This window comes from Pempheris klunzingeri, chromosome 24 (assembly GCF_042242105.1).
Source record: "Pempheris klunzingeri isolate RE-2024b chromosome 24, fPemKlu1.hap1, whole genome shotgun sequence".
In the NCBI taxonomy this organism is placed as follows: Eukaryota; Metazoa; Chordata; class Actinopteri; order Acropomatiformes; family Pempheridae; genus Pempheris; species Pempheris klunzingeri.
This window is the reverse complement of record NC_092035.1, coordinates 5,752,728-5,768,450: the sequence shown is the minus strand read 5'-3', so window position 1 is coordinate 5,768,450 and position 15,723 is coordinate 5,752,728. Positions and strand designations below refer to the sequence as shown.

Sequence of the window (15,723 nt, the reverse complement as noted above, 5' to 3'; positions counted from 1 at the left end):
TTATTTATCATCCTTTTTTTTTTTTCCTGCGCCGCAGAGTCTCCATTCCTGTTACTTTCCCTGTCACAAACTTTGCCTTGATGAGGTTTTCTTCTCTCAAAACTGATTTTTATGCGTTGAAAGAGGCAAACGGTCGTGAAAGTGAGAAGTCCTTCCATGCGGAATGGAGAAGCTTTGAACAGATCTCGTGAAAACATATGGATCAACGAGGTCACCCTCTGTGTTCCCCCCGGCTGCCCTATATGCACGCTAATTTTTCTTTTGTTCACCCTTAATTGAAGCACAAACATGCATCTCCCCAGTCAGTGGTCTAACATATTGGCTACATTACAAGACAACCTTTTCCTTTGGTCGAGTTCATTGCAGCTGCATACGTCTGCAGTTTGATTTTATTGTATCGCTCTGCAGTCTTCTCTAAGTCTAAATGCTAAAATTGACAACAAAGGTAACACATCATTTACCAATACTTGCATTTACAGGCAGTGCTATGTGGTTTGGCGGCTCACTAATGGAAATGAATAAAAGCATAAAATGTTTTCAGTGGTCAGAAACAGCAACTAAGATTAAAAAAGCTTTTTTAACAATCTTTGGATTGGTAGATAACATTCAGAGAGGTAGAACCATAGAGGTATCAGAAGACCTTTCTACCCTCTTTAAAAGTAGGTTATTTGATAGCTGCACGCAGTTTGGCCTTTTACCTTGAAAATGACCTTGCTTTGCTCTGCATTTAACCAAAACGTGCCCCCTTGAACTCTCTGAATCACCATCCTGCACTGAGAAGCAGCCATTTGCCAAACTGGGATGCTTGCATAAAAGTGAATCTCTAATTTACAATAAAATGTCACTTCAAGCTTTCTTGTGAGCTTAAAATTCAACATTTGTAACCACATCTATTTTTAAAAAGATTGAGAATGCAGCTGTTTAAGGTTAGCTGTAAAAGGTCAAAGAGCTGAGACGCCTCCTTTCATAGCAGCTGAACAGCGCATATCAACTTCCTTTGGGATTCATTAGGACTGTTTTTTAAGGGCAAGTCTGCTTAAAGTTGCAGACAGTGAATTCCTGCAGTGCCATTTCTCCAAAAGCAAAACATCACACTTAAAACTTAAAAATCAGAACCAGAAAACTGTAGCAATTAAAAAGCCCAATTTAGTTGATATACTCTGAGAAAAACTCATTCTTCTACTCAAGCTTTGGTTCACATTAAAATGTGTTGCGTAACAGCTGAAGTTCAAGAAGCAGCAAACTTTTTTTCTTTTTTTAAATCCTGCTTTTTGATTTCCCCTCGCCTTTACCCACTCATCCCAAAAAGATAAGACTCTCACATGAAATGTATTCTTCAATAATGCTACAACTGTAGATTCATTTTGTGAAACCTCTGCCATGCAGCTTGGACTCAGTCTGTGGTCTGCAGTCATGGAGGGTTTTATATCAAAACGTCATAATGACATATCTGTAGATATGTGGATTAGGATGGAACAGATGACAGCGGCTTTGGCCTAGATTAGACCGCCGGCCGTCTATTTAATGATTTTCCTTACAGGATTTCAGGCGTCCCTTTCTCTCTCTGTCTGTCAGCTACTCTATTGACAGTAACTGTGTGACTCAGTGACGACTGTATGGCAACATAAAGGTATGAAAGCTTTAAAGAGTTAAAAGCTTTTTCACTTTGTCATCTTTTACAGGGTTTTAGTAGCTTTAGCGTCACATGACTTAGATTTATCCCAACGCTGATCTGACGGAGTTACTGAATCTTAGGTAAGATTAGTTAAGGTTTTACCAGATTTAAAAAAAGATCATTATCTGCAAAAACTATCCCATACTTTCAGTCCAAAATACCAAATCCTTGAGCAGTAAACATATGTAAAAATGTCCCCGAATGTGAATTTATGTATAAAATACACAACTCATGCACACAATGGAGGTGGCATTAAAAAAAAAAGTGAATTACCAGCAGAGGGACGCTGACCCCAACAGTGACTTCATCTATCATTTAGAGCTGGATATGCAAAAAGCAACACCTACACTTTTTACCTCTTTGTGAGGTGCTAGACTTGTTTCCTGTCCACAGTGTTTTAGTTCACTTCCGAAATCTATAAAAAGAGCTTCAAATTAAATCAATTAGGCAGAAATTCCATGTATGCCTCTCAAAACCACAACAAATGGCCGAGGAAAGGTGTGTCAAAGCCCTGAGAGAAAGAAGACAAACTTTCTTCTCTTATTCTTGATATTTTCTCTCATTTTGAGACATTTTGCGACACTAGACACACGAGAGAGACGTGGATTCATGTCAAAGGGAGGTCAAAGTTAGTTGATGGTGTCTTAGCTTAGCAGCGGCTGTGAGGCTGGAGTGCAGGGCAGAGGAAGAGGGGCGTCCAGTCTTGTGTGCAGTGAGCGCTGTCATGAGATGCCTCCATATCCCTGCAAAAGGCAAATAATAGCATGTAATCATCAATATTTTAAAATAACACACTGATATACTCTGATAATATGATCAGAGTTCATTAATATTAAATCATTTCCTCTGCACATCTTAAAAATGCACTTTCACATGCCAAATATCGCCCCTTGACTTTGCTTTTTTTTCCCCTTTGCAAGTGTCTTTGCATCATTTACACCCCAGCGGCTCTGCACAACAGCAGCATCTCCTCATTGTCAGGAGTCCATAAAGACGAGCCATGAGATAAAAAGGGAAGAGACCCTTAGATTCAAGTTCTTCAAGAGCAATGCACAAGTCTTTTCTGTAGCGAGAGCTGAGCAGACGCAGGGAGAGATGGGAGGCGAGGGGTGGGTTGGGGTGGGTGCGGAGGGGGGGGAGCCATTTTGTGCACTGCGTTGTCCAGCCGAGCGTAAAGCGTGATTAATTCAATAGCCGCCATAGAGGAGGAGGCTAGCAGCACTGCAACACCGAGCATGACCCACTTTCCCCATCAGATGTCATGAAAAATTCCCTGTGTGTGTTTCTCGTTTCCCCCTCTAACTTCCTGCCTGATTAACAAAGAGACAGGGGAGGAAAATTACAAAATCGAAGCGAGCGCAACATGTTTGAAATGATCCTCAGAAGTGGCCACAGAGCAGAAATATGACACAAAAATATGAGCTTACAGTTGGATGTTTGGAAGCTTTTAGATGACAAATTCAGACCTTAAAATAAAAAACTGGCTATTTGCTGGGAGGTTTTAGCCCATTGGGGCAAATGATTCATGGGGCCTTGACCTAATTCTATTATGCTACAGGACGTATGAGCAAAATACAGTCTGGGAGGACAACTATTCAAACGCAGCTCTTAACGCTGACCTGGTTCATCTCTGAGGTCCAACAGACTTGTTTTTGTTGACCTAAATCTACGGCGGAGGATCCCAGTTTCTGTTTTAATCACAGGGAGGGAGGACATTCATTATTGTGCACGAGTGGAGAAAGAAAGCAGCCTCAGTATTTCAAACACATGAGTGAGAACGCTCGCTGAAATGCTATTCAGTCAACGACATCAACTTTCAGAAAAAAAAATCTTGGAGTGAGTCTTAAACTTTCTTCTTAAAACGCTTCTTTAGTTTACTGCAGCATCTATCATCAACGTTCAAGCTTGAACCCAAGCTTGAATCCTGGCGTCAGTCTTGGAGGTTTTTTTCTCCCTGCCCCCCCCTCCCTCCTACCACTGGAGAGGACCTGCACCGCTGGCTTGGGTCTTAAACCCGGATTAAGGCTTTTTATGTAATCTGGTCTCCTCTGGGAGATTGGAGAGACAGCTGGCAACAGAATCCCTGTCCTTATCTCCCGAACCCCCCCTGGCCTCCAACCAACACGTCCCTCAGCTCTCAGCTCCGCATGCAGCGTAGATTAGAGGAGGAACGATTTCTGGAGCCGGTAGCTGATGGTACAGTCATCCAGTGAAAAAACAGGGTTATTTTTAACACAACTGTGGGTCTAGTTTAGAACAATTTGTTACATCAGCAATATATTTCCTTTTGCCAGCTATCGTCTGCACTTATTTATGTCTTTGTTTAGCACATTTTAAACTGTCAGAGCCAACATGTAAGGTATCATTCTGGGGATTTACTGCTTTTCTCTGTTTAATATCACAGTAAACTGAATATATTTGGGTTTGTCAGATTAAAGGCATCATCTTGGCACACAGTAAAATAGAACTACTATCTAACTATTCATCATGAGGCAAATTGTTGTGCAGCATCTTCAGGAGGAAAGAATGCATTATCAATAACGGTGCAAGTATAAGAATATCAGTAAAGGTTAACAGGTTAACTGTAAGAAAGACGCCGTTGCTGAAATTGATGTAAAGAAAAAAAGAGAATATTCCTAATCTCAGTGTCGTATTTTGTCCTTGAAGTAGTGTGTGACCTTCAGTGGATTAACATACTGTTTTATATATTATAAAAGGCATTTAGGTGTTTTCCTGTTGTATAATGTGCCAAAAGTGCTGCTATCAGGTCTAATCGCCCAGTCGAAGCAGCTAAACTATCATCAGCATCACCCCCCGCTGCCCTGCAGACCGACGCAGTGCTGGACCACCAATCTATGCAACATTTACATGCGTTCAGGGGAAATAAGATGTTAAATTTGGCTCCCATTCTGTTGGCAATGAGGATCTCAACAGACTGGCAGCAAGGTCAGGCAGGTCAAGAGACAATCCCTCAACCTGATAACCTCGACTGGAGCACATCAGACAAAACATTTCATGGGTTTTCCTTGACTCATCTGAAAGACTCTTAATTCTTTGCATTCAGATCATCACTCTGAATTCCTTCAGCTAATTGGCACCCTAACCCTAACCTTTACCCAGGGGAGGAGGGGAGAAAACTCACACACAAAAATCACATATCCGCACAGCAACAATGCCTCTGATTGGCTGGCAGGGACTTTGTCTGTCTCTTCAGTCAAGGTCAGCAGCTTCAGGAGCTTTTCCCTCCATGTATCGTCTTTTAGCCGCAACGTACATCAGTTAAACTCATATTTAGTCCTGTTTCCCTGTTTTATGAATCTTTATCAACCTCAAAATGTTGCAAACTGTAGCTGAACATTAAATGTGTAGGATCATGATGGTTTGTGTGTGAAATAAAGTAAAATCCTCAATATTTTATTATTTCTGTACTGATGTGAATTTCTGTTTACAAAAATAGGAAATATGTGATATAATTTCCTTTGAATGCATTTTTCATCATTTGAGGTGTTAAGCTTATCATCTCCAGTCATTATTTCAACTTAAAAAACTGCAGTCTCACACAAGGGAATGTTTTTCTTTCTAATTTAAGGGGATAATTTATTCAAATTTAGAAACAACCTTGTTATTTCCCTCATAATTTACAGTCACTACATAACGCTGGGTAAACTGCAGCTCTCCAAAATCTCACAATATGAATACTTGTTCCATCTCGAGGTATTTCTGAGGCGAAAAAAAAAAAAAGTTATAAATGTGCCCTCTGTGTATTTGAAATGAGCCAGCCCTGCCTGCAGTGCATGAAGCGGTCAGCTCCACTGTCAGGACTGCAGCACCCTCTTGTGGTCTCTAACCGAAGTCCTGCTTGAGTCATTACATCACTTGTCAGACAGAATTAGATGGGTTCCAGCTGAAATGGGCTCGACAAAAATAAATATGGCACTCAGCGTTCGATGGCTCATCTCGTGACCATAGAGACATATGCTGACCTACATTTCGATGGCTTTTATTGCAAACTGTTGTGTGCTGCGTCCGGCTCTGTAGACACGGCTGTTTCTGCAGCACGCTTTTGTAAACGTTACTGGTTTGTGGACTGGACCAAGATTGTCGGAGCATTTTTTTTTTTTTACATCCTGCAACGACTTTTATTAGCTTGTGATTTAAAAAAAAAAAATCAGACACAGGGCCCAAGGTAACCCCTTTTTTCTCCCTCTTTACTGTACTAAAACACTACAAGGCCCCAGGTTTGTACAATACAATACTCATTTTGGGACCATTTTAAAGACTTCAAGGTCAATAAAACAAGACACACGTCAAAGTTTGGTGATATTCTGTATATTTTCCTAAACCAACATTACATTGATCTACTAACAAGTAGTGTCGTCCTACAGTTCAGTGTCATAGAGCTCCATTGTTGTCCGAAAACTATCAAAAACTCACGAGTGATCCTCACTGCTGCTCTGGCTGACATCTTCCTTCATCACCATGAAAACACACACTGTCATTTATTTAGACTCCGTCCCACACGCACCGTTCTGCTGCATGAAATACCTGCCAGAGCACCAAATGTGGATTAATCCATCGCTGAAAATAACAAATGCACCATTGACCCCTGTTTGAGAACTGTTTGCTACAGACTACAGTGAGCAGCTGTTTGAGAAAAGCACTGAGCCTTTTTAGCAAAATTAAACCACACATTTGTGTTCTGTTTTTAAAGATTTATGGATTCAGTAGGAAGAAACAGGGTGGAGAACAAGAGATCAAACCTTATCCCTTCCTTGATGCAATTTGATATTCTGCTTGAGAGCTGAATATTTAGCACAAACTACACAGTAAACCAGGAGCTTTCGGGGGCCCCTGAGGGTCCTGGGACAGTTAGTTGCATTAATCCATCTTTTTTCCTTTTGTAAAACTAGAAGCTCTTCAGTTATACTTTATTCAAGCTGTCCAATGTTTAAATTATCCAAATAAAGCACTACACTACATGATTGACTTGCAATTTCACATCAACTACACAAACTAAAGTACCTCAATGTCAAATCCCCACACACAAGTCCCCGCTCACTATCTAATCACAGGAAGTGCATCTCTATTCTCTTTGACTGGCAGGTGACCGGTTGGCTGACTCCACCATCACACTCGCGTTGGCCCTTGAACCTCTCTCTCACGTGACCACGCCCCTTCCTTCACATCCAATCCCGACATGGAGCCCATCAAGGTCCAATCAGAAGGTGGACTGAATGTGACCCTCACCATCAGGCTGCTGATGCACGGCAAGGTACCAAAATATAAAAAAGGTTCTCGGCAATGAATTCAATCTGTTCTGTAACGCTGGTTTTATTTCCAATTATCTGTCAAAAGAAAATAGATAATTTCAAGGGCCCCTGTGGCACAAATACACCTCACCTTGTTTTTTTGTTTTCCTGCAGGAGGTTGGAAGCATCATAGGAAAGGTATTTATCACAAACTCAACAAGCAGACCATGTAAAGCATCATAACGCCTGAGGGAAGCACAAAAACACCTCAATAATCCCTCTTTTCTTTACTTCCAGAAAGGAGAAACGGTGAAGAAAATGCGTGAAGATGTAAGTAGAACTTTTCCACAAATATTCACACACTAATGAGTGTTATCTGTCTTGTAATCAAGGATTTTTTCTTCCTGTTCCTGCCCTGTAGAGCGGCGCCCGTATCAACATCTCAGAGGGGAACTGCCCTGAGCGGATAGTCACCATCACCGGGCCAACAGATGCCATTTTTAAGGCCTTTGCCATGATAGCCTACAAGTTTGAGGAGGTATAATATTCATGTCTGTTTTTATCATATATATAAGTACAGCAGTGGTATTTAGTATCAGATCCTACTGATAGGACAAGAGAACTACTCTTGTCCTATTATATATTCTATCATTATTCCTAATGCAGTAATATAAAAGCAGGATTCTACAGTTGGCTGATGTGGAGCTCATTTTGAACTACTTTGTATAAGACTGCAGCTAATTATTAACCTCGTTTAATTCAATTGATTAAAAGGATGAACAGTGAGACCTTCACAACACTTGTTTGTTCTATTAACAGTTCAGACCTCAAAATGATTAAAGATGAAAAATGATTAAAAAGAAAAGCAACATATCCTCACGCTCGAGAGGCTGGAGCTTTGAAACATTTTGCACACAGCTCTCCTTGTGTGTTTCATTTTGTAAGCTCTGCAAAAATCTTAAATTGTAAAGTAACTAAAGCTGCCAAAAAGATCTGAAATATCTTGTGCAACGTGTTTTTCAAATTATGGAAAATATTTAAGTAAAAGTACCTCAAATTTTGTACTTATGTACAGTACTTGAGTTAATGTTGTGGGTTGCATTCCACCACTAAGCTTTAGTGTCTGTATTGACTCATTTCCAAATGGAATACAAAGCAGGCTGGGCCCTGTTATGTAGGACAGAAATGTGCTGATCTAACCTTGCAGCACCCTTTGAAAGTGGGCCAGTACTGTGTTTTGATTTGGTCGTATCAGCTCGCTTCCAGCCGCGCCAAAGTATCTCCAAAACACTACAGATCAGATAAACCTGTGCCAGGGTGGCTAAACTTCTCTTTTTAAGATGACGATTCATCTTAAATGTAAAATAGCGCTCTTAACTGTAGCTCTCAAGTAATTGCAGTGGAGTGTGTCGGAGGCCTAGTGACAGGAGGGACATCTCTACTCAAAGTTAGTTTTGTGGTAGATCATATTAAATATCTTGTTTGCTGACAACCAGAGAGTTTTCTCTGGTTTCTACTGATGTGAGACACATGCATTAAGGTGGATTTCTACAAAGCCAGCACATCGATTACTGTAACGGCTGCATTTATCTGTTAACACCTGGTCTTTCTTCCCCTCAGGATATAATCAACTCTATGAGCAACAGTCCGGCCACCAGTAAACCCCCTGTAACCCTGCGGCTTGTTGTCCCGGCCAGCCAGTGTGGCTCCCTCATTGGCAAAGGAGGCTCCAAAATCAAAGAAATGAGAGAGGTAGAGTAGAAAGAACTGTAAAGAGTTGTCCGCTGCATGATTTCTATAAACACCACACGAATACAGATTTTAGAGGATACTTACTATTAATGGTGCGATCATGAGATATTGCAAATCTCATATTTATAATTCATGTAGTTGCCATGTAAGCTTTCTAAATTCTATATTTATGGTTCACGTAGTTCCAGTTTAAGCTTTAAGTCCCCCATAATCCCCAGTGGGTAAAGCTCAGAGCCATTATTGCTGATCTAATATCACTTTTTTCTACGTTTAAAGTATAAATCTAGATTCAGATTTAATAAAAATTCTTCTCACCTTTAGTCCACAGGAGCTCAGGTGCAGGTTGCAGGCGACATGCTCCCCAACTCCACCGAGAGAGCAGTGACGATCTCAGGGGCCCCCGAAGCCATCATCCAGTGTGTCAAACAGATATGTGTGGTGATGCTTGAGGTACAGTCAGGAGGGGAGGGAACAAAAGGAGGAAACATTATTTACAGTGAACATATGTCGTGATTGAAATGCCTGATATGGAAGACACAGTCGTTAAAGTTTTAGTGCTGTAGTTTAATTATACAGCAACCAATGGTGTATCTGTTTACAGTCATTTCCATAAAGAAGCCTGTCAATAATTTGCATCCTACCATGAAAAAAATACAAAAAATGACACTGAATTACATCCTGCATCATTTCCTGTGAATCCATTGTGTGTATGAAGGCAATTTGAATCCCATATATGAATGGCGGACTCCGCCACTAACAATGAAAACGTCAACAAGCAAAAACGGGGGTTTGATGTTAAGAATCATAACTTCACGAAAGCTGTAAGTTTTAAGGGCTCTCTGATGATGCTAACACTAATATCCTTTCATATCTGATGCATCTGCTTCTGCTTCCTGTGTTTTGATATCTTGGTTTGCAATTCTGTAAAGCTGCCCTTTATTGTATTGCTGCAAAAAACATTTGGTTTCTCAACCAGCTACAGTAACAAAGAAAAAAGCAGAAAATAGTGATTCTGGCTTCTAGTATTGAAAAAGCCTAAACCCAACTGTTTATTCAGATTACCTCAGCGGGCTCTCCTCAACATTCAAGTCATAATGCTTTGGATCAAAGGGCTACACACTTTGTAGTTGTCTCTTTTTCTTGCACCATAATGTTAATTGATTTAATAATTATCTGCACAGCCAGTTCTCCATTGGGCCTTCATGATGGCACCAGCCATGGATACTAGGAGATATGTGACATGACTGTAAGTCTCTAGAATATGGACTTGAAAAGATATATGAAATGCAGTATGTAGAGTCATCATTATCCAGTTGAAAGTGGTGTTCCAGGTAAATCCAAGTTTAGTTGTGCACTGAACCACAATTTGGACATTTTGTCAGCATGAACACACAGTGAAGAGCACTTTTGTGTGAGTGTCACAGGTTGTCTTCCCTAAGGCACTGTCCCTCTCGGTCTCACTTTATGCAACTTCTTTTCTTTCTTTCTCTCTTTCTGTTTCTTTCTTTCTGCTCTAACACTCTCTCCACATCTCACCCCTCTTCTTCCCCCTACTCTCTCCCCCTTTGCTCTCCTCAGTCCCCACCGAAAGGTGCCACCATTCCCTACCGCCCCAAGCCTGCCTCCACCCCTGTCATTTTTTCAGGTGGCCAGGTAAGAGCAGACCCACTGGGGGCGTCCACAGCCAACCTCAGCCTCTTACTGCAGCACCAGCCACTGCCTGTTAGTGTCGCACCAGGTTTTACTCACTTTTCCTCCCTTCCTCACTGCCCCCACCCACCCCCGACTAGCATGAGACCATCACTGCTGTTTACTGTGCCCTCACTGTCATCCATAGCCCAATGCCACTCAAACCAGAACTGGGATAAATGACATCAGCTGTTAACGGAGAACCCAAATCTGCCAACTTAGCTTTTAATTGATGACATCATAGGCAATGAAAACTTGAGTCCCTAAATAATAAATGGACAGAGCAGGTCTTAAACTTCAACTTTTCCTTCTTTCCTAAACTTGGAAGTCATAATAGTGGGAAGCCATCATGCTGGCTAACTTACCTTGAGAGAAAGAAACTTGATTCTTGTACCAAAGTTGGACAAACACATCACACCAGGTAAACAATGCAACACAGCAGGCTAGAGGGCAGGCCAGGGAGGCTGATGAGAAACAGGTGTATAGACAATAGGAAGTGAAGAGGGAAGAAAACTCAGTGGGGGCTACTAGTGGATGGAGTGTGAACGACAGGAGATGATGGTAAACAACACAAATCATCAGCTCCAATCCTCAGGGATCTTATATTAGACTAAAGGACAGCTCCAAATGATTATTTTCACTATCTATTAATCTGCCAATATTCATAGTTGGCCTACAAAGTGTGACAGGACAGTAAAGAATGACCATCTTGATATTTAGTAAAGCCCATCTTTCAACCTACAGAGTTACAGTCATATAAAATAATAAATTCAGCTAATATTCTTATTTGAAAAGCTTAAAAAAATAGTTACACATTGAATCTCACATCAAAATTACTTTTAATTTACTCACCCTGTCTCTTATCTAATCAGTTGCACTTTAAATTCTTATCCTTTAACATCCAGTTTCTCCTTAGATTTGCCCTTAAATGGCTTTAAGGTTGGAAAAACACCTTTAAGTCACCAAAATAGTCAACATTAATGTCGCATCAGACAAAGAAAAGCAGCACAATTTACAAAGAATTCTTGGCATTGATATTCTGATCCATGCTGACGGTTAACCAGTAAAAGAAAATAACATATTTCTGATAAATTGCAGTTGATTTTAAATTTCTTCATGAGACATTATTGGGAATACAACTAAGTACATAATCAACAGGGACTTGTTATTAATTTTTATACTTATACACTAAATTTCCAGTGAAGTGACCCCATGCAGAGTTATTTCTTAAGCTCTGGCTGCCGTCTTGGCCGATGAAATGAAATTTAGCTCAGTTCTGACCTCTGTGGCCCCTTTGAACCACACATCCAACAGGTCAAGTCACATTACTCCTCTCAGGGTCGCTCCTCTGGTCTCCTCCACACCCTCCCTGTCACCTCCCCACTGTCTCAGTTTTCCCTTATTGATTTAGTTCAACTGGATCTGATTGATGAATATTAGGAGAACATGACAGGGAGTCTATAGTGCATGACTTTCTTGTAAAATGACTTAATATATATGTATATGTATGTATATATATATATATAAGCACTTGTAGAAATGTCATTGTTCTTAGATTACATGCTATTTTGGCCTAATTTGACGTAGATTAAATCTAATAAATGTTTAATCTGTTTTATTTTGAGTGTTTTTGTGGGCTTGTTCTGGTGATGTAACAAAATAACAATAAGCTCTTCTTCTCATGTTCGCAGGCTTATACCATTCAAGGACAGTACGCCATCCCACATCCAGATGTGAGTGCAAACCCCACAAGGCAGTCCACACCGCACTCGCCATCATTCTGTCTCGTTGCATCCACATTTCTCTCTCTTTGAGTCGCAGGCTCTTTACTCTCTTTCCACCCTTATTAATATTAATTGATAATATTAATACAACTTTTTTTCTGATATGTAATTCCTATATCTTCTAACTTTTCTGACTGTTGCCTCCCTGCCCTTTGTTTGGCACTAAACCTCATGAGGCTTGGCCTGAAGAAGAGATATTGTCCTCGAGGGACCTTTAAACCAAGTTTTTAAGAGGGATTCTTTTCCTTTCTTCGCCACTGGCGGTTCATTTCACTTCAGTATGACACAGAAATAAACCTGGGAAGTGCTTGATAAAGGCTCTCCGTTGCAGCAGACATTGTGTTGCTTCTAAATGTATTCACTATTTGCTTGGCGAGAATGTAATGCAGTTCTGAGATGGGACCATTTTGAAAACTTTTCTTTGTTGGCGTGTGTTTAGGAAGTCTGACATTTTCAAGACTTGAATGTCAGTCGTCAAAAAGCACCTCATTCTCACACTATGGAGATGGCAGATCAAAGCCAGAAGACAAACTAGATTAGAAAGTGAATTAAAAGAAACAGTCCCATTTTGACGACATGGTGTTCAGCGTGACGCCTTCACATTAGAGACAGACTTTTACTTATTTATCTCTAGCTGATAAATATCCCCGTTTGCTGATGTTACTTTTTTGTTACTGAAATACGCTGTTAATACAAGCTCAACACTTCCTGTATTTGTTTCAAATTAAGAGCTCTCTGGTGTTGCAGTCTCCAGCAGTGACTGAAAACAGAAAATACAGTAAATGAACAATCATCATGTCGATTAAAAAAACATGCTGATTTAAGTGTTCTTGTTTCTGTAAGCCAACTTACAGCAATCTTTAAAACCATGCACAGCATTTTCATGGCTCCAGTGAAGGAGGATAGTTTGGCTCTGTTGTTTTTCCAATCAGCAAAAAAAAAGAGATGCTGCCAGTGATGTAGAGGTCTGGAACCAGACTCAAGAAAATTAGTCTAAAGGATAAATATTATATGCTTTGGAAATATACATAAATGGCCATTACATTCCTTAAAAAGAAAACGAGTGTGTATAAAACTTGGCAACTTCAATCTGAATTATTGAATCAAATGGTCCTGTGGGCATTTCACCAAAACATGACTCAGGCCAAGTCCTTTATGAGCTTCTTCTTCCTCCTCTTTCTGTCTCTCTCTCGGTCTTTGTCCTTCACCTGTCTGTGTTGTTACTTCTCCTCAGATCCTCTCTCTACTCTTGTAGCATTTCGGACAGACCTGTGTGTGTGTGTGTGTGTGTGTCTGCGCGAGCGCGTGCGAGTGTGTTTTTTAACGATGACCTCATAGCTCTGCTGTCCTCCTCCTCCCCCCCTCAGCAGTTGAGCAAGCTCCACCAGTTGGCTATGCAGCAAACCCCCTTTACCCCCCTCGGACAGACCACCCCTGCCTTCCCCGGTACGTACCCACCTACACGACGACCCTCTTGACCAAAGCTCCTTCTCTCGTTTTTACCTGTAGAGACAAACACATTCTCTTCCTCCTTTTTTCTCTTTCTCTTCTTTTCCTGTCTCTGTCCTTTCTCTTTTTCTTCTTCTCGTCGTTCTCCTCCTAATGGTCTCTGTGGTGCACTGCCATTGACATGGCCTGCTGGTGGTCTGCTCTTGTTGATGTTGAGGTTTCTTTTGTTCTTTGGTTTTCCCTTTTTTTAATGATGCAGTTGCCTCAGATTGTGTTTTCCCCCGTTTTAGATAGTAGACTTCTGTCAGTGTATTATAGTTATACAGTGTGCGTAGGCTCCGCTCAGGGCTGAGCCAGACTATCCAGTGACACAGAAATGCTTCTGGTCAATAGACAGGGAATGAAAAGAACTCCAGGGCTACACTTCATCAATGCTCTTCACTCCCTCCTTGTGCCAAACTCTATTTTATGTCCTCTTCCTTCCCTCCTCTCTCTGTCTGTCTGCTTCCTGTGTTCAGCAGCAGGTCTGGATGCCAGTAACCAGGCCAGTACTCATGAACTCACCATTCCCAATGATGTGAGTACATTTGTCATAATGTGCAAAATGTCCACTTGTGACTGCGATAAGTGTGGTTTGTTTCATTCTTCCTGACAGTGATTCATTCTGGGCAAAACTGCAAACAGCACATGAAAGATTCGCCTTCAACACAACTAATGCAGAGATACTGTCACACTAAATCTGGAGTTTTGATTATTTGTGGCCACTTAGTGCTAATTTGTCACAGCTACTGCCAATACACGGTACTTTAAAAGTAAGATTTGAAACATTATGACCGCAAACATTTCAGAAAGTCCCTTAAAGTCAATATAACTTCTTAACTTCTTTAATTTTAAGTCCATTTTCAGAGAGATTAGACTCTTTTTTTAGTTGAGTGGTTAAATTATAGATCAACTAGAACCAACTTCTATTCACTAATCAACATATTGTTGGACCACAATGACAAAAACTAGTTTGTTATCTTTTAAGGTGGCTTCCTGTTGTTGTTCCCAGCGATAAAATCTGACAGCAGATCAGCTGCAGCTACAGAGGTCTCCTTCTCCCCAGAAGTGATTCAGTTTTGTAAAGTGAATGTCCTTAATGGAAAAGACTTGTTGGATCAAAGTCAGAAGTATCAACGTTATAGGTGAAAGGCTGACAATGATTGGCTCATACTCACATGCGTCATAACGAGTCCAGCATCAGATGAAACTGTGCTCTGGCCATCCTAAGTCCCGCCCACCATTTTCTTCCCAGCTAATAGGCTGCATAATCGGACGCCAGGGAACCAAAATCAACGAGATCCGTCAGATGTCTGGGGCGCAGATCAAAATTGCTAACGCCATGGAAGGGTCATCGGAGCGCCAGATCACCATCACAGGGACCCCCGCCAACATCAGCCTGGCCCAGTACCTCATCAATGCAAGGTCAGGTATTGTGGTTGTTAACAATGAACTCTGCTAGCCTCTCTTTAATGATTAAAACACTTGAATGTGATACAGGAATGTATCAATGCTGTGTCTGGGCTGCTTTTGTGTTTTAGTGTAATAGAAAACATACAAAATGCAGGTTTATTTTATTTAAACTTGAAATGAAACTATTGCTGACTCTCCAACGACGCTCCTTCAGGTTCAGAGACGTGGCGGCTATGTGGAACGACCCATCTTCCATGACCACATCCTGAGATCCCTGACTGGCTCCTCCGTTTGGCCCTTTCCAATGACTGACTACCGCAGACAACCCTGATGAAGCCCTTCGGACTCTGGCTGTGGCTCTCCGAAAAACCCTGACCAACCTTCCCGCCCTGGTTCGAAGTTGTTTCTACGTCAGGGAGGGTCGGGCGCTCACTTGTATTTCAGAGAGCCAAATTAAATTTAAAAAAAACAACAAAAACAAAAAAAACAAAAAAGAAATTCTCTGTTGATTAGGTTTTTTAGAGAACTGTTGAAGCATGTTGAATGTTTATTAGGAACAACTTGTGTTAATCTTTCTTTCTTTTTCTCTCTATCTATTGCTTTCTCTCTCTCTGTCAGTGCTGCGTCATAGAACATCATTTAAAAGTATAAAAAAGTGCTAGTAAAAGATTGA

General features: G+C 40.9%; 1 protein-coding gene across 1 annotated transcript; it reads left to right on the top strand.

The window, feature by feature from the left end:
* The first annotated feature begins 6,872 nt into the window (after nt 1-6,872).
* On the top strand, nt 6,873-15,319 carry LOC139223557 (poly(rC)-binding protein 3-like). Its single transcript, XM_070855497.1, has 12 exons — nt 6,873-6,947; nt 7,099-7,122; nt 7,222-7,254; nt 7,346-7,462; nt 8,545-8,676; nt 8,998-9,126; nt 10,255-10,329; nt 12,057-12,098; nt 13,517-13,595; nt 14,123-14,175; nt 14,893-15,062; nt 15,265-15,319. Exons 1-12 carry the CDS (start codon nt 6,873-6,875, stop codon nt 15,317-15,319), a joined length of 984 nt encoding a protein of 327 aa, XP_070711598.1.
* Nucleotides 15,320-15,723: the final 404 nt, after the last annotated feature.